This window comes from Lynx canadensis, chromosome A1 (assembly GCF_007474595.2).
Source record: "Lynx canadensis isolate LIC74 chromosome A1, mLynCan4.pri.v2, whole genome shotgun sequence".
NCBI classification, from domain to species: domain Eukaryota; kingdom Metazoa; phylum Chordata; class Mammalia; order Carnivora; family Felidae; genus Lynx; species Lynx canadensis.
This window is the reverse complement of record NC_044303.2, coordinates 231,482,200-231,499,979: the sequence shown is the minus strand read 5'-3', so window position 1 is coordinate 231,499,979 and position 17,780 is coordinate 231,482,200. Positions and strand designations below refer to the sequence as shown.

The 17,780-nt window shown below is 42.0% G+C and overlaps 1 protein-coding gene across 1 annotated transcript in view; it reads right to left on the bottom strand.

Annotated features, from left to right (window-relative positions):
* The window catches only part of CTNND2 (catenin delta 2), a 946,486-nt gene that overhangs the window by 42,771 nt on the left and 885,935 nt on the right, over positions 1 to 17,780 (bottom strand). Inside the window, 3 exon segments of the mRNA XM_030332482.1 lie at positions 923 to 968; positions 970 to 1,005; positions 6,429 to 6,639. Coding sequence (XP_030188342.1) covers positions 923 to 968; positions 970 to 1,005; positions 6,429 to 6,639 — 293 coding nt within the window.

The window sequence follows — 17,780 nt, the reverse complement described above, 5'->3', positions numbered from 1 at the left end:
TGTCCATCCACTCAAATCTATCATGGGATCATCAATCCTTTAAGCTATCCACATTGCTGGTCCAAGAACAACAGAAACAACTTCTGAGACACATTGTTAAAAAATTCTCCCCTTCTAACCCTAAAGGAAAAGTTATACACCCTTTATTTACCATCACTTGGAATGACATACAGAGCAAAATTTCTAGATGTGACATTTTTCCCTTATGATTTTACACTTGAAACCATTTTGGGGATGAACACCCTTGCGACATGTATGATACAAACTGGTCCCTCCTCCTGCATCCTGAGAGTCCTGCGGGACAAATTGCCTAGCCTCTGCCCCTCCTGATGTGCAGTGTCATTGAGGAACATCAGGCCTTTCCTGGCTGGGCTGGTAACTTCAGGGACGGTTGTGGGTGAGGCACACAGGGCAGGCTGTAGGGTCTTCTCCTCGTTGCTCTTGGGCTCTGTGACACTTCTTGGCTTCCTGAATGCTTTTTACATTTTTTTTTTTTTCTCTGTCCTTCTCTCCACAATTATTGTTGATTGCCTGTTTTTTTCCTTTGTTCTCTTGGCCTTTCTTTTTTTTTTTTTTGGCAAAATCATTTCAGTTCTTTATTTTTAGTCACTATTGGACAATATGGAAGTCGTCGGAGAAACAGTTACTTTCATTTCCGTGATGACAATCTAGGGTAAGACCCTATGCATCTGGGTCTGTCTAATCCAGAAGGTTCTTGGATCTTAGTGTATATTCGGGGCACTTGCTGACCTTCTCTCCTGGTTCCTCATTGACTGTCCTGCTTTTTAGTTGTGTTTCCGTCACTCGGACTGTTGGACAAGCACTTTCCATATCTATAATGTACGTGGTTGTGACCAGATATGTTGTCTTTGGGCTCAGGGTCTGTGTGAACCAGGGACCAAGAAGGTAAAGCAAATCTTACCTTTTTGTAGAGACTCCTCAGATCTCGGTACTGCCACATGCTGTTAGGACCTGAGATGCGGCCTGACCACTTTTGGAGAGTGTCTGATAGAGAGAAGACATGTAAGATGGTAAAAGTGGGTCAGCTGGGTTTCAGACTGACACTGACTCATCAGGATCCAGCGTTTACAGAAAAAAAACCACATTCGTATGGCCTCCCGGCTCTTTCCCTCCCCCACTGGGAGTGCAAGGGATGGTCCACCAGTCTCCAACCTTCCTCTCGTCGGCACACCCATGAGGGCAAGAGATAGGAACACAGTTTGGCAAAGAATTTTCAAAATGCAAAAGGAAGAGCAGAGCCTTGAGTCCGAATGCAAATTAGTGTTTGACTATTAAAGTGGAAAAGAAAGAAGAGAAACACACCGATCGGGAAGGGCCAGATTGGGAGTTTTAACGGCAGTGTTGTGTAATATCTGTGTAGCAGCAAGAAGAAAAAAAATATTTAATTTTCTCAGCTGAAGTCTGAGAGCATGTATAGTGTTGGTTCCGCATGCCTACGTGATTACAGGGAGCTGCTCTCCATTTGCCGATGGTACCACGCACAAGGGACCGGCAGCGAAGGAAGATGTGTGTGCGTGCTCTCTCACATGCATATACAGGAAGGCATAAGCATCTGGAAGTAAAGCCCTGTGTACAATTAAAGTTCCATCCTGCGGACCATTTTTTTTTTTTTTTTTTTTTTGAGTCATGGCTTTAAAATCGTTATGAACACACAACAGCTAAATATTTCGACTTTTGGGTCGGTGCCAACCTGTGTCTCCAAACAGACACGAGGTCAATAAATCTGTGTTGCTTTAATGTGATCACATTCTTGGAAGTTATTTGGTGGCTGGTGGTGGCGGAAGCTATTAATTACCTGTAGATTCCTTATTCTAATGGCCAATTCCATAAACAGCTGCACCCTCTAGTGCTGTTAGTGCCACTGTGGCCTGTCTCAGGGGCTGGCGCATTTTTCTATAAGGGTCACATAATAAATATACGCACTCGGAGGGCCATCTGGTCTCGATCACAGCTACTGAGCCCTGTGACTGTACCGCTAGAGGAGTCATAAATAATACATCAGCGAGTGGATTGTGGCTGCGTTCCAATAAAATGTTATTTACAAAAGCAGGCAGTGCAAAAGCAGGTGGGATGTGGCCCCTGGCCTGTAGATGCTGACCCCTGGTCTATGTGTATGGTGACTCCTGGAGCTGGGCAGGACATAACCATTCATGAGGACTCCGAGGTGAACCCACCTGAAGCTGACCAGTGGGGCAGTGCCCAAAGATTCCCAGAAGAGAAAATCTGAGTTGGGACCAAAATGCCTTTGAAATAAAATGGCTTTTGAAATAAATAGAAAGTGAGCAGATGGTTAGATGGGATGAGGTTGAGGTTGGCTAGGAGAGCCGGAGTAAGTGGAGGTTGTGAGGACATGCATTTTGTGATGGAATTATGGGATGTTAATACATGGTCAATTAAATGTCTGCTATTTTCCTGGGTCTTCAGTTTGCGATTTAGAGCAAGTAAGTTGAAGGTTCCTTCATCCACTTGCTTACTGGTGACAGTAACAGTCATGCTTACTATCTTTATCATGGAGATGAAATACAATTTTGGCTGTGTTTGAAAACACTAGTTATATCATGCGTTTTCAAAAGAAAAAAGTAGAGTTCTCATAAATTCAATTTTTTTCACTATGAAAGATGAAACGTATATACGTAACACACATATTTTCCTTTACTAAATGCATGGTTGCTAAATGATTTCAGATTTTTTGTTAGTGTCATGCGCTACATGTAATATTAGGTTCCTTTGATTTAAAGACAGAGAATTTAGGGGCGCCTAGGTGGCGCAGTCGGTTAAGCGTCCGACTTCAGCCAGGTCACGATCTCGCGGTCCGTGAGTTCGAGCCCCGCGTCAGGCTCTGGGCTGATGGCTCGGAGCCTGGAGCCTGTTTCCCATTCTGTGTCTCCCTCTCTCTCTGCCCCTCCCCCGTTCATGCTCTGTCCCTCTCTGTCCCAAACAATAAAATAAATAAACGTTGAAAAAAAAAAAAAAAAGACAGAGAATTTAGAGCTTTTCATGGTACAGGTACAGGTGTGTGTTAACCTTATACAATCAATTCAGGTTATATATATATATATATATATATATATATATAATCAATCAAAGGTTAAATGTTATGTGTTGCTGTATTTTATCATTGTTAGCTAGATATTTGTCCATGACAACAGTTTAAGCACTCTTGAGGAACATGCATTAATATTCAGATAGTGGTAAGGTAGTCGAGACACAGCATGCAAAAATTCTTCAGAACTGTAATTTTTTTTGTTTCTCTCCTTCTTGCTGGGTACAAAATAGAAAAGACTACAAATGTGTAATGAATAGCAGGTTTTAACCTTTCAATTAAAATGCCAACACATCACAGGGTCATAACATGCGAAGGTCAAAGACACATTGCTTTTTTTTTTTTTATACTTTAATTTTGACCCATCACTAGACTGATACCATAGCAACTTCTACTTGAAAGACTATAACTATTGATTGAAGGACTGAACAATTGAGTGTTTTCTAATGTGACAAGTGATTATAACCTAAGCCGCAATACACAGTTCCCTTACTGACAAGTAACGGTTGAGACTGTTAATGGCTTTTCTGTCTCATGACAAAATGCAGTGACACAGTCAACCCTATTTCCTATATAATTGTTAAATTTAGAAAAAAACCCAAATGTACTTTTGAAAGAGATAGATGTGACAGGATGTCCATAATGGGTGTTTAAAATGACGTGAAAGAATAATTTAAGTTATCCAGACTTGAAAATAGTAAGTATAAGATTCCTATAAGAGTCATTGATGATTATACCACACCTGATCTTCACCAACGTTGTCAAATGAGGGGTGACTGCACCGTTGGTGCAATTCATCGTGGGTGTTGAGCACAGCTACTCAAAGACGCAGGACCCCAGAACCCCAGTGTTGGTGGTTGTATTAGCAAAACACAATGAGTTGTACAGTTCAAACAGACTATGACTGGCAACTCACCAGTCCGACTCATTAACGGCATGGCATACTTTAAATTCTGTATATTTAGAAATAAACAACATAAATACAGAGTCGTAGAGAGGCATGTTTTTCCACCTGTGCCTTATGCTGTCTGGAATTTACAAATCAGTTTTGAATTAAACTTATTTCTGTTAATAGTTTTTAAGGACATTTTAGGGAGGGCAGATCTGTACAAATTAACCAGAGCAAACTGCTCTCCCTCCATTTTTCAATGATTAATCCCCAATTTTAAAAACTCTCCTTTCAATAAAGAATTTCTATTTTGTTAAAACTTGTCGAAGGCCTTGGGAATCTCAGCACCTAATGTCATAACAGAATCGAGTGATAAGTGGTGAGTTTAGTGTTAAGATTCAGAACAGTTCTTCTGGATTCCTTTTAAGGGCGGTGAAAAGCAGTAACCAAATTCAAGTGTAGGTGGGAGATGAGGCTATCTGCAGTTATAAAAACCTTGTTTTGATCCCCAAATTAGTCATTATATAAAAAAGAGGTAAATCACATGGAAGGACGGCTGAGATAAGCAGGAAAGTAGGGAAGATGCCTGACTCAACCCAGTTCAGTACTGCTTATTCAACTCGTGTGTAAATCTCGACTATTAACTTTGGAAAAAAGGGCAAGGGCTAATGAAATGAAACACATGACTTTCTTAAAAGAAATTTCAGTCAAGTCAAAGGACAGTTATGAGATCATCTATAGTGAAAGAAACTTCCCATTAACAATAATCAAGATTGGACAAGACCTATCAGGACCATTTTCTGGATTGGCATTGTGGATACACACTCTTTCATGGATGGTTTCCTGAAGTGATTTTTTAGGTTAGTTTCACCAAGTAATTTTCTTGACCATAGGACTGATAAAAACACCTTTCTCTTAAGGTCCATTAGTGATGTATGCTACAGGAAGGATGTTCACACAACTGGAAGAAATTAACACACGCCAGACCACCCTCAAACTCTCTATTCTTACATTTCAGAGAAAAAAAATCTTTGAACATCTCATGAATATGCACAAATAGGTCAGAATGTTTTGTGGACTATGGTTTTAGTGTGTGTGTGTGTGTGTGTGTGTGTGCGCGCGTGTGTGTGTGTGCGTTTGCTTAAAAAGCATTGACATATTAAGCTCTTAATGTTCAAAACAGGTAAGCATTTCAATTAGAGATTCCAAAGTTCTACAGAAGCTCTATGAAGAGAAAACCATGTGGTTTCGTGTTTATGTAGAATAGCAATCTATTTTAAGTACAATATAATAACATACAATTCAAGCCAACTATCTATATGGCACCATTACTGCATAAGTCCAGTGGGGCTTCTCTACTTGATATAAAAAAGTATTCGAATCCTAATACTAAGTTGTTGACTGAACCTATTTGAAGCTCTTAACCAGAAACCAGAGACTTCTTTTATTATACAATGGTAATATCCTGAATCAAATGAAATAATGAGAGAGAATTTCCAAATAGTCTCAAAGTACATCCTTTACAGCCCTAATAATGGAAGAAAAATTATTTAGCGTTTTAGTTGTGAAGAAATGGGGGGAGGCAGGGAGTGGAAAGTCAAGAAGTAGACCTTGGGTAACAAAGGGTTACCCTCTTAATCTCATTGATTACATTGAGGGATTTCTAGGAGGCAAAATTTAATTAAGGTTTGTGACGTTTCTGCAACATTGACAGCTTGCTGATAGACTGACACCCTGGCTTCTGAAGATATGTTTGGTTGCATGCAGCAAGATACCATTGATTCTTAATCAAATGGGGGACGTTTCCATTTCCTGGAAGTGCAGCTCGTCAGACACAGAGCCTTATCTTCCTTTATTCCACTAGTGTAGAGTCCTTCCTTACCACCATCCCCTCTGCAAAATTTCTATTCATGCTTTAAGACTTGATTATCACTTCTTGGATATTAGGGCAGCCCCTTCCTCAGTTTTAGACTGGAAAGGACAGGCACAGTGAATTGTTAAACTAAACTATTTGCCTCAAACGCATGGCTAGCATGGAAGGATGGCAGGTCAGCAATGAGTTCTTGGGCTCCCCACTGTGTGCTCCCTCACCCTCCTTGCATGGCTTCCTCTGTACAGCTGACGAGGGAAAGGGCACAAGGATGTGGATCCATCATGAACACCCGGGCCTGCAACCACAAAGGAACAGCAACCACAAAACACTTTCACATACTCTGGTTAAGCGGGTTGTCTTTCCTAGTGTATGCATGCTGGATTGTCAAATGTATCTCTCCAGTATCATGGCAGCCACCAAGAGTACCAGTTAAATCAGCTTTAACCGTGGGTGGGAAGCCTGGAAACCATTGCTATTTCCCTCCTCTTGAATATCCAGTGACATTCAACAATGTTACCCGTAACCAATGGATGCTGCGTATACTTGGAACCAATTCTACCAATACCCATTCCACAGTGAAATGAAGTCACCGTCCGACTTACTTATCTCCTTTGCTTTTGGAGATGCCAACCAACTTCTCGATGCCGCCCGCATCCCGTAAGGCCTTGGCGTTCTCCATGTTCTTGGTGATCACTTCGTGCAGGGTGCAGCAGACGGCTGTCACCGTGTCATCTGACATGGCCTTGCTCGCTGTGTTGTTGCTGTTGTTCCCCCCTGGAAGCCTGTGGACGAGGTCTCGCATGGCATATTTGCCTTTGGGAGAAAAAAGTCAAGGGAAGAATTGAAATGAGGCCAAAATGGAAGACGAGGGGAGAGGCGATGGTAGGAACGGGGGAGAAAAACCGAGAACACAAGAGGCCACATTAATGCATTATTGTCTGTTTCTCATCACTGAAAATTCTCTGTTGGGTCACTGCTCTGTTGGGCATGGGTCACTGAACCCATACAGAGAACAGTTTTTCCCTCATGGTGAGTGCATGGACTTTCTGATGGATGTGGGATAGAATTTCTGGGCAAGTTAGTCCATGACTGTAAGCCTAGGCTTTTAAAACCTGTACAGCAAGAACACTAACGGTACCTATCTCACAAGGCTGTTGCAAAGATTAAATGAGTAAAAGTGTGTAAAGTATGTAAAACACGAGGAGTACTGAGGATGTGGGACTCTGTAGATGTGAGCTGTCAGTGGTTCTTGAAGTCAAGAAAACATACGGTATTCGAACATCACATCAAAAATACCTTGATGGGAACTACGTTGGGGCCTGAACTATTTAACAAGTCAGAGTCAAACCACAAACATATGGACAGCATGATCATATACGTAACTTCCGAGTTCTGGCCCTTATAAAACAAAGAGAAACACTCAAAGCAAGGGAGAGAGGCTTTACAAATGATGTATAACTAGGTGTCCTTGGAACTCTGGTAACCCAATGATCCACCTGTCTCTCTGATGGGATTTATTGTCTGGTTCTACCATATAACACTTACTAATTTGACACATTCTCCTTTGTGTGAAAAACAAAGAAAATAAAATCCAACTTTGCTTCCTTAATTTGCTTCATCATTATTAATCTTGCTGCTCTCAATGATAGAGGTACTTATAATGACATCTTTATGGAGTACTTTTAGTTTACAAAGCATTTTAGGCATTACCAATAACCCTGCAAGACATTAATTCATCCCACCTGCAGCTTCCAATTCTGTTCCATTAATTTACTTCTGGAACTAAGTAAATGAGTGCCTGTAGCAAAGTTGGCTGTTCTTAAATTTTTCAGATGGAATTGGCACGTGTCCAAATTAAAATCCCTTCCTTGTCTCCTATCCCCCAATTAGACATATTTAGCTAGCTCCTGAAAGCCATTTGAAATACTTTTCCTCCATACATGTCCCTAAAGGATAGCCTCTTCTGCTATTTAATCCTCCAGTGCGAGGTGCCTGGGGTAAGGAAAGGGAACTCATGGGAGAAGGCAATGACATCTCCATTCCAGGCATTAATAAATAAAACATAGGCCCATATCATTTTGGTATCTGTTCTTATCCTATGTTTAGGTGGCTTATTTTAGCTTGGGCCAAAAAAAATGCTGATGTCTAAATTACTGGAATAGGAAAATGTCTTCGTTCACTTGATGGTAGCTGAGAAGTATCTGACAAAAATGGTTTGCCTGAAAACCCCCAGCGTAGCATATTTATTTTCTAAAGACAATATCTAAAATAGTTAGGAGAAGATCCTTTGTGCATGGGCAGTTCTCTGAGCAACTTGCTGTATGTATTTATCATTAAATCACACTCGGCTCTGGCTAAGATTTTCCTTTTGCTGAGCTCAGCATGCCGGGGCTTCATCAGGTCATTAACCCCCAGAGATTATATCGTAAGGCAAATCTGAGTTCCACAGATGTGAGAAGATGGATGAATGGGGGGATGGATTAAAATTTTTCTTCCTAAGGGAAGTGATAGAGGAAGGGAACAGAAAGCTATTTCAATCACTGGGCATACAGGGGCATTCACGCTCCTGACGGAGTATGGAAGACTGTTTGTGACCTTGAACATCACTGAGGTTGAAAGCAAAAATGAAAAGAGAGAGAAGATTCGGCTGCAGCATTTTCCAGTTTTTGTTGTTACTGTCAGTTAAAAAGTTATCTCAGATAAATTTGAAGGTGTGTTTCATTTTGCATGCTTTCCAAATCCAAGAGCCGTGAATGAAATACAAGGTGTCCCCATAACATTCAGGTGACACAGGCAACTGCTTCCTCCCAGAGCAGCCTCCCCCGCTTGCCCCACGACGCTGTATAAACACTGTTTTCCATTCCATGGAGAATGATAGGAGTCACCGCCATATATTACCTACCATCACCTGTCAAGGAAACCCATTGGAATGATTTTATTTCTAATATTTCCAATACAGTTCACTGACATTTCACTGGACAATTAGAGATTTTTCATATATCTATTTATTAGTCTATGTGGAGGGATACATTTTAGTCTAAATTTTTGACCATCCAAGTGAAGAAACAAATCAAGTAAATCATTCCATAGAGGGGAAAACCTCTGGACAAAGTTTGTTAATTCTCTAAAGGGCATACAATTGTTTTAGCCTTCGATTATGCTTCTGAGAAAAGATGTCTTCTCATACTAGAACTTGAATCCTATCATCATGTGAAATTTGCATAGCAAGAATAGCTGTGTGTATGTGTGTGTGTGTGTGTGCATGTGCGTGTGTTCAGAAACTTGGAGGCTAATTGGGTGGGGAAAAGAGAAAACAGGAGCATAGAATAATTACAGCCATAAGTGACCTTGTGTGGCAGGCTAATAACAGGAGTCCAGGGAAGGGAGACTGCACTGGGGTTACCATGGAGGGACTGACATGGGAAGTCAGCATTCAGATTTTGTTCTATAGGTTAGGGGAGCTCCAAGACCAAGTTGATATCTTACAAAGAGAATTCTGGTACCGCAAGAAGGAAGGTTTCAGAATAGAAAGAATGAAGTTTGGAGAAACGTGTAGTCTTTCTCTTGACAATAAAACTCTGTTTCTCTGAACTTCTGCTGAAATTCTGAGCATTACAGCACAAGGTGGCTTTTGCCTATAATTATTCAATGTCACGTATTTTTTTTGTTCCCTAAGTTTCTCAACATTAGAAAGAGCTAAGAAGCCTTTGCTGCTACCAATAAATAAGAGGTACTCCCTCTTCTGCCCCCCAGTCAAGCTTTTGGGTCTCTGAGGTCTGAGGTTTCTTTGGAGGTAAAAGGAGTTAATCCTCAGGTGCCTGGGTGGCTCAGTCGGTTACGCATCCGACTCTTGATTTTGACTCAGGTTCATGAGATGGAGCCCTGCATCAGTAGGATCTGAGCTGACAGCATGGAGTCAGTTTGGGATTCTCTTTCTCCCTCACTTTCTGCCCCCCCCCCCAGTTTGTGCTAAACAAACAAACAAACAAACAAACATTAGAAAAAAAGGAGTTCTTGAGATTCTCTCTTTCCCTCTCTCTCTGCCCCTCCCCTGCCTGCACTCTCTCTCCCTCTCTCTAAGTCAATAAACATTAGAAAAAAAGGAGTTAACCTTCTTTAGGAACTAATTTTTGTGCCACAGAGGCAGTGAGAAAAAGTTGTGAGGCAGGTGAGCCAAACTGCAAGTTTTTCAGTCCAACACCACGAAGGGGATCAGGTCGGTTTTTGTTTTGTCTCAGTTTGGTTTCAGAGACAGAGATGCACAGAGGGAAGGCTCTTCACAGGCTAAGGAGGAGCGTGGCTGGATGCCCAGATGGATGGCATCTCCTTAGGAACCTGGAGGAGGAATGCTGGAGGTTCTTCATGGGTCTGGAATGTCAAGGACACCTGGAGCCCAGCGGCGCCCTTGTGGTGCATTGGGATGCATGTGGGTGCAAAGGAGATCATAAGCAGACAGGTGTCACCTTGGCATTGAGTCTGGCAGGAGGCACGGGAGCCTCCGTCTTAGAATGAATCGCTGAGGCCACGGAAAGGCCAGTGGCATCAGCAACCACTGCAGATAGAGCCACTCCCCCTTTCTCTGGATTTGATTGGTTTAAAAATAAGTGAATGGGACGGCCCAGACTGAAAGTCACAGAATGATTCATTCATAGAATGATTCAATTAACAGGCAACTGTAATATTTTGGAACAAAAACAAGGACTTGTGACCACAAAAAGGTGGCTGTGGGTCAGGGACAGGACAGCAGCCAGCCATCATGGAGAATCCCGGGATGAAACTGACACGTGAAACACTGGTGGTGGTGGAGGAACGGAGGAAAGAGGGGTCAGAAGTCTCTTGCTGGAACAACGAGGTGGGTCGTGAAAACCAAGTGAATTTAAAACTTTTGATAATAGTGGACAAGTTAGAGTCTATCGTACTTTTTTTGCACAAAGAAAAACACGCAGAGTTATTTAACCTGATATGTGATACGGGAGAACAACACAGCAAGGTTCCATCAGGGAGACCCCACTCGTCATCAGGTTCCAAAGACGCCCAGATTTGTGAAAGCCAAGTGGATGCCTTGGCCTGCCTCCATTTGCAAGAACTGTGCTCCCCAGTAGCCACTGTCGTAGAATCGCATGTGAGAAAAAGAAAAGAAAAGCACGCTGCTCCCTCAGATTGAAACAAAACAAAACACAACTCCGCCACCACCAACACCACTGCCAATGAACAGATTGCTCCGTTTTGCTCAAGTTCCTGGTAGAGACGCATACGTGGGTCATTTCTTCTAAGTTACCTCGTCTCTGATGAAAATAACACTATTTCTGGTGTGCAATTCTGGTATGAAATGACCAGCGGAGATATTATGACTGTGTAAGAAATACCCCGAGTTTCCATCAATGACAGACTAACTGTAACCTTGTAACTTTGATACCCTTTCCTCCATGCACCTGTGTGCCTACCTGTGTCTCTGTGTGTTCCCTTTTTTTTTTTTTAAATTTTTTTTTCAACGTTTATTTATTTTTGGGACAGAGAGAGACAGAGCGTGAACGGGGGAGGGGCAGAGAGAGAGGGAGACACAGAATCGGAAACAGGCTCCAGGCTCCGAGCCATCAGCCCAGAGCCCGACGCGGGGCTCGAACTCCCGGACCGCGAGATCGTGACCCGGCTGAAGTCGGACGCTTAACCGACTGCGCCACCCAGGCGCCCCTATGTGTGTTCCCTTTAAACACTGAAGTGTTTAAGATCTGTTGTGGGGTGCCTGCGTGGCGCAGTCCGTTAAGCATCCCACTCCTGATTTTGGCCCAGGTCATGATCTCACAGTTTGTGAGATGGAGCCCTGAGTCAGGTTCTGCGCAGACAGCATGGAGCCTACTTGAGATTCATATTCTCTCTGTCTCTCCTTCTCCTGCTTGTGCTCTCTCTTTCTTTCTCGCTCTCTCCTCTCTCTTAAAAAAAAAGATTTGTTGAGCTAGTTTTCTAAATTCAGAATCTCTAAACAATTGAAAAATAAAAATATTTCTTTAGAATGCTTCTTTCTGGAATCATCCGTTTAGAGTGTTGGGCCCACAAAGGCGCAGACGGACTTGGGGACCTGAGCAACTATGCTGTCCAAGAAGGGCACTCTTTGCAGAGCAAGTGCAGACGAGGGCTGGTGGAGATTTCGTGACGGCGCCACAGGGCTCCGTTCCTGCTGGTTGCTTCTGCTCCTGGGTTGTCTGTCTGCTTACGATTCTGCTTCTATTTCCATTTCAGGACTACGTTTATTTGTGGTGTTGATCTGTGCACCACTACTCGGTTCCCCGTCGGCGGCACCAACATTGAGCAGCGCTTTGTGGTCCAGCCGCTGTAAGGTGGCCGACATCACAGAAGTCACCGGAGTCCCTTCCTACATTGATTATGTATCTCTTTTGATCATTGATAGAGTCCGCTGGATAGCTGGTCTTTGTGACGACTCACATGTCTTTCTAAACTTAAATCTCTCTCAAAGCAATGTTAGAGAAAAGATAATTTTAACAACGGCTGGAATGGAGAGCAGTGCTGGGTCAGGAACATCATGACCCCTTCAACTGAGGCCTTAACACCTCTTTGACTTCTTTGTTTCTGGGGCTGCTAAGCCTGGCCCTATGAGTTTTTGCCAAGATGCTCTAAATTTACTCTTTTCTTTTCCAATTTTTCTCCCTTTTTTTTTTTTTTTTGTACTGTGGCAGAATACACATATCATAAAATGTAGCATCTTGTCCACTTTTAAGTATACAATTCAGTGATATTAAGTAAGTCTGTATTGGGCAACTATCACCACTGTTCGTCTCCAGAACTGTTTTCATCTTGCAAAACTGAAACTCTCTATCATTAAACAATAACACCCTAACATTCTACTTTCTATTGCTATGATTTTGACTACTCTAAGTACCTCATACAAGTAGAAGCATACAGCATATGTCTTTTTTAAAAAATATTTTTGAGAGAGAGATAGTGAGAGCACAAGTGGGGCAGAGACACAGAGAGAGGGAGACAGAGGATCTGAAGAAGGCTCCATGCTGTCAGCACAGAGCCTGGTGTGGGGCTCGAACTCACGAACCATGAGATCATGACCTGAGCTGAAGCTGGACACTTAGCCCACTGAGCCACCCAGATGCCCCTAGTATACATCTTTATGTGACTGAGTTATTTCACTTAGCATGGTATCCTTAAGCTTCATCCATATCGTAGCATATGTCAACATGCCCTTCCTATTTAAGGCTGAAAACTGTTCCATATATGCATATATCACATTTTGCTTCTCCATTCATCTGTTGACGGATACTTGAGTTGCTCCCTCATTTCAACTAGAGTGACCAATGCTGCTGTGAACATGGGTGTACAACTCTTGTTTCACTTTCCATCTGTTTATGTCTTTGTGTTAGGTAGAAGCTAGACCTGAGTGGTGGGAGGAACACCCTGGGGCAGAGTCCCAAGTCCTTGAAGGGGAATGACAGAGACACGAGTTGGAGGCAAGGATGGTGACAAATAAGCTACACAGTAGAAGTCCTGGGGCACGACATCCTGACCTTGTGGCTTCCAAGACCTTGGGGCTGCCAGACCCAAGAGCCAGAACAGGTGCAGAGCACATGCTCTCCTCTTCCACCTCTGCCCCAGGGTAATCCCTAGACTCAGTATAATGCATTTGCATTGTGGGAACAGCCCCAACCAATGGAGGAAGGCTTCCATGACAGCTCCTCTACAAACCTTGTAGGGTCAAAAATTCCCCCTCCCAACCTGTGGAAGGAATCTCCCAAATCACTGGAAACAGTCCCCGTTAGAGACCACCCCACTGTAGGGCACACTCCTCCCAGTCCGGAGAGACCCAGTAACCCCCAATCCCAAAACACCCTAAAGGCCATTTCCACCTCACGCCCAGCTCTCCCACCTTGAGAGTGTACTTTCATGTTAATAAACTGGTTGGTGCTAATTTCCTTCTAGCTGTCATTATTCTGAGTGGAGACGCCCATGTAAATCTTGTGGGGACTCCAAGGATCGAGATCTCCATCCACATGACACAGACTCTCTCTCACCCGCAACATTTGGATCTAAAGTGAGTCTCCTTATAGACAGCCTAGAGTTGGATCATGTTTTTAAATCCATTCTGCCATTCTGTTTTTTGACTGGAGAGTGTAATCAATTTATATTTAAAATAATTACTGATAAGGAGGACCTTACTTGTGTTACTTTGCTATTTGTTTTGTATATAGATTATGGCTTTTTTTGTCCCTCATTTCCTGCATTACTGTCTCTTTTGTGTTTATTTGATTATTTTTATAGTGAAATGTTTTAATTCCCTTATTTATTTTTGTATACATTCTATAACTATTTTTGTTGTGGTTACCATGGGGATTACATTTAATACCCTGAAATTATAAAATTCTAAATTTATACCATCTTACATATAACATATAAACGATAACATATAAAAACTTGCTCATATGTAGTTCTACCCCCACCCTTTTCAGTGATGGACATCACAAAATTCCACCTTTGTATATCGTATGTCCAAAAAACATAAAATAATTGCTTTGGGGGCGGTGCTTGGGTGGCTCAGTTGGTTAAGTGTCTGACTCTTGATTCCGGTTCAGGTCATGATCTCATGGTTTGTGGAATTGAGCCCCACATCAGGCTCTGTGCTGACAGTGTGGAGCCTGCTTAGGATTTTCTCTCTCCCTTTCTCTCTGCCCCTCACCTGCTTGTGTGCACACTCTCTCAAATAAATAAATATTTACAAAACAGTTTTAGAAAATAAAAAAAAATGAATGTTTTTCTTAATGCATCAGTCTCTTAAATCATGTAGAAAACATGAAAAACAGGAGTTACAAACTGTCATTATAATAGTACTAGCTTTTATAATTATCCCCTGTATTTAACTTTACTAAGATCTGTATTTTTTCATATGGCTTTGAGTCACTTTATTCCAAATTTCAGGATTACCTTTCCTTGTAGGAAAGTTCTAGTGACAAACTCCCTCAGCTTTTATTTACCTGGGAATGTCTTTCTTCTTCACTTTTGAAATATAGGATTCTTGATCGATAGGGTTTTTTCAGCACTTTGAAAATATAGCCCATTACCTTCTGACCTCCAAAGAATCTGATGAGAAATCTGCTTATAATCTTAATGGGGATCTTTTTTTTTATGTGATGAGTCACTTCTCTTTTGCCAATTTCAAGATACTCTCTGTCCTAGTCTTCGGACAATTCGATTATGTGTGTCTGTATGGGTCCCTTTGGTTTATCTTACTTAGAGCTGGTTGAGCTTCTTGGATGTTTATATTCACATCTTTCATCAAATTTGACAAGTATTCAGGCATTATTTCTTCAAATAATCTCTATGACCCTTTCTCTTTCTCTCCTCCTGAGACTTCCACAATGTGGATGCTGCTCTGCAACACTTTCACTTTTCTTCATTTTTTTTTCTTTCCATCCCTAGGATTTGATGATTTCAGCTGTCCTGGCTTCAAGTTCATGGATTCTTCTGCCTACTCAAAGCTACCTTTGAATCCCTCTAGTGACATTTTCATTTCAGTTATTGTAATTCTCAGCTCTAGAATTCCTTTCTTAAATTTCCTTTTAGATTTTCTATCTCTTTAATAATATTTCAATTTTATCCCTACATCATTTGCTTGGCTTTCTCCACATCAGTTTTTAGTTCTTTGAGCATCTTTAACATCGTTGCTTTAAAGTCTTTGTCTAGTATGTCTGCCATCTGGTCTTTTTCAGGGATAGGTTTGTTGGCTTATTTTTTTCCTTTGAGAGAGCCATACTTTCTTTATATGCCTTATGGTTTTGTGTGTGTGTGTGTGTGTGTGTGTGTGTGTGTACATGTGTACAAGTAGACACTGGAATCTTATTGTGGGGAATAAGCACAGGAATTCCCTGAGCTTACACCGATGGAGGTTAACAAGGCATAAAGAAACAGAAAGCCACAGGATGTATGCATCAAAGATTCGGTAAAACAAGATTAGGTAAACAGGGCAAAGGCCCCCAGTATAGGACACAGGCATAGGAATAGGAAATCTCAGGATGGAAACATCCAAAATGAGGTAAACAAGATTAGGTATTCAGGGTGGAAATGCTCCCCAACTTAGTACAATAGCAGAAAGCCGCTTTCACAGGACGGAAGGACCAAAATAGGTAAACATGTAAACAGGGCTATAGACTGCAGCAAGGCAAAGTTGCCCAAAGCACAGCTAATTAGCAAAAGAAGAGCGCCTTGTTGACCCTGAGGTAGCATGCTCTGTCTTTCTTTTCCCTTAGGCAGTTTAGGTAAACAGAGGTGGCACCTTGTTCCTGGTGCCAGGATTTTGTTTTGCCTTGACCCAAACCCCAAACATCACATATCTTCAATAACCCCTTTTCTCCTCATTCCCATGAGTTAGTGTTCACAGTTTCATTGTCTCTTTGTGCACGCGTATCATGCTTGTAAGCCTTCTGATCCTAATAAAAATGGACCAAGGACCCTGACTTGGGGCTCTTATCTCCTCCTGGACATTAGCCTCTCTCACATTTCAATCCTGCATCTGTTCTCTTGCTGGATAAGAGAGAACTCCAGATCCAGAGTCTACGACACCTTATGTAACCCTGGAAATGAGATTCTTCCTCTTCCCCAAGTTTGCTGTTTTTTTAGTTTTTGTTTTGGTTTTGATTGTGATAGGCATCCAGAGGATCAGCCTGAGGTATAAACTTAAGGTCCTCTCAGGTCTTTTCTGAATTTGTGCCTTTCTCCAGGAATGTGGGGGGCTGTTATTTTCCTCTGCATATGCATTTGCTTATGAATCTCCTAGTCCTTAAAGTCTTGCTCCCAAAAGGGAAGAAAAATGAATTGAAGGGGAAGGGAGGGTTCCAACACTTGAAATCCCCTGGAAGTCACCTCAGCCAGAGGGGAAGGGGCTTGGAACAGTGTGAGGTGTGCAAAAATGGCTGCCCATCTCTGTGTCAGCACCTCCATTATCAGAAGCAGCAGTGATCAGATTGTAGATCCCTTATACGTGGAGGGCAGAGTCCTCAATGCCCACCCTGGTTCCCACCAGCTGCACACAAGTTGCTCAGGAACACATACATAGCTGCCTGCCAAGGGGTTTGGGGTGAGGGATATGTACTTGATACTGTGCTAAGAGCTGACATTGACTGAAATTAATATCACTATTTACCCTCCAAGTTTCCCTTGCAAGTTTCCAGCCTTCATTAGACTCCAGAGTTCCAAAATACATCAGGTAGATTCTGCCAATGTGGGTAGCCAGATTCCTGGTGCTTCCTACTCTGCCACTTTGCCAGAATCCTCTCTCCACTCTGAAGTTACTTTTGATCAGTGGTTGAAGATATGAAAGTGAGGTGCTGATTTCAACGTGATTCTGTGTCTGTAGGTAAACGTGAAAAGAGCCTTTGCCCCCTTTGCCAAAGAGTGAGTGCTAGCCTTTTACAATGCTCTGTCAATAGCCATAACTCTTTATATAATGTGACCAGGACCTTTTCTTTCTCCTTGGGGAATGACTGGCCCTCATGTATCATAAAATCTGTCACTGTATACATTATAAGGGTATCTATATAAACAGTTTATTATAAAAGAGGAGAAAACATATGCCAAAAAAAAATCTGTATTATAAAACTGGCTTCTGTGGCTTACAGACCAAAGAGGTGAAGCATTCAAGATGGTATTTCTTGGCTATTGAAAACGTTTGAATTCTTGTTCACATGGGAAAGTTCTGAATCAAGCTGCAGTTATTTCTTGTCTTTACACACTAAAGACTTACACTCGTATCTTCTGTCCCCTGAGAACCCTTTTTGAAATTGTCTTCCCCAAGTCTACACCCCATTGTCAAGTTAATAAAACTTTAAACAATGTCTTTTACATCTAAAATCATCTTAGGGTTCCCGGACTGTTGCTGGGTAATATCAAGGAGTTTTCTTCCTGGTTTTATAAAATAAAGATGCTGGAAATAATGAGGG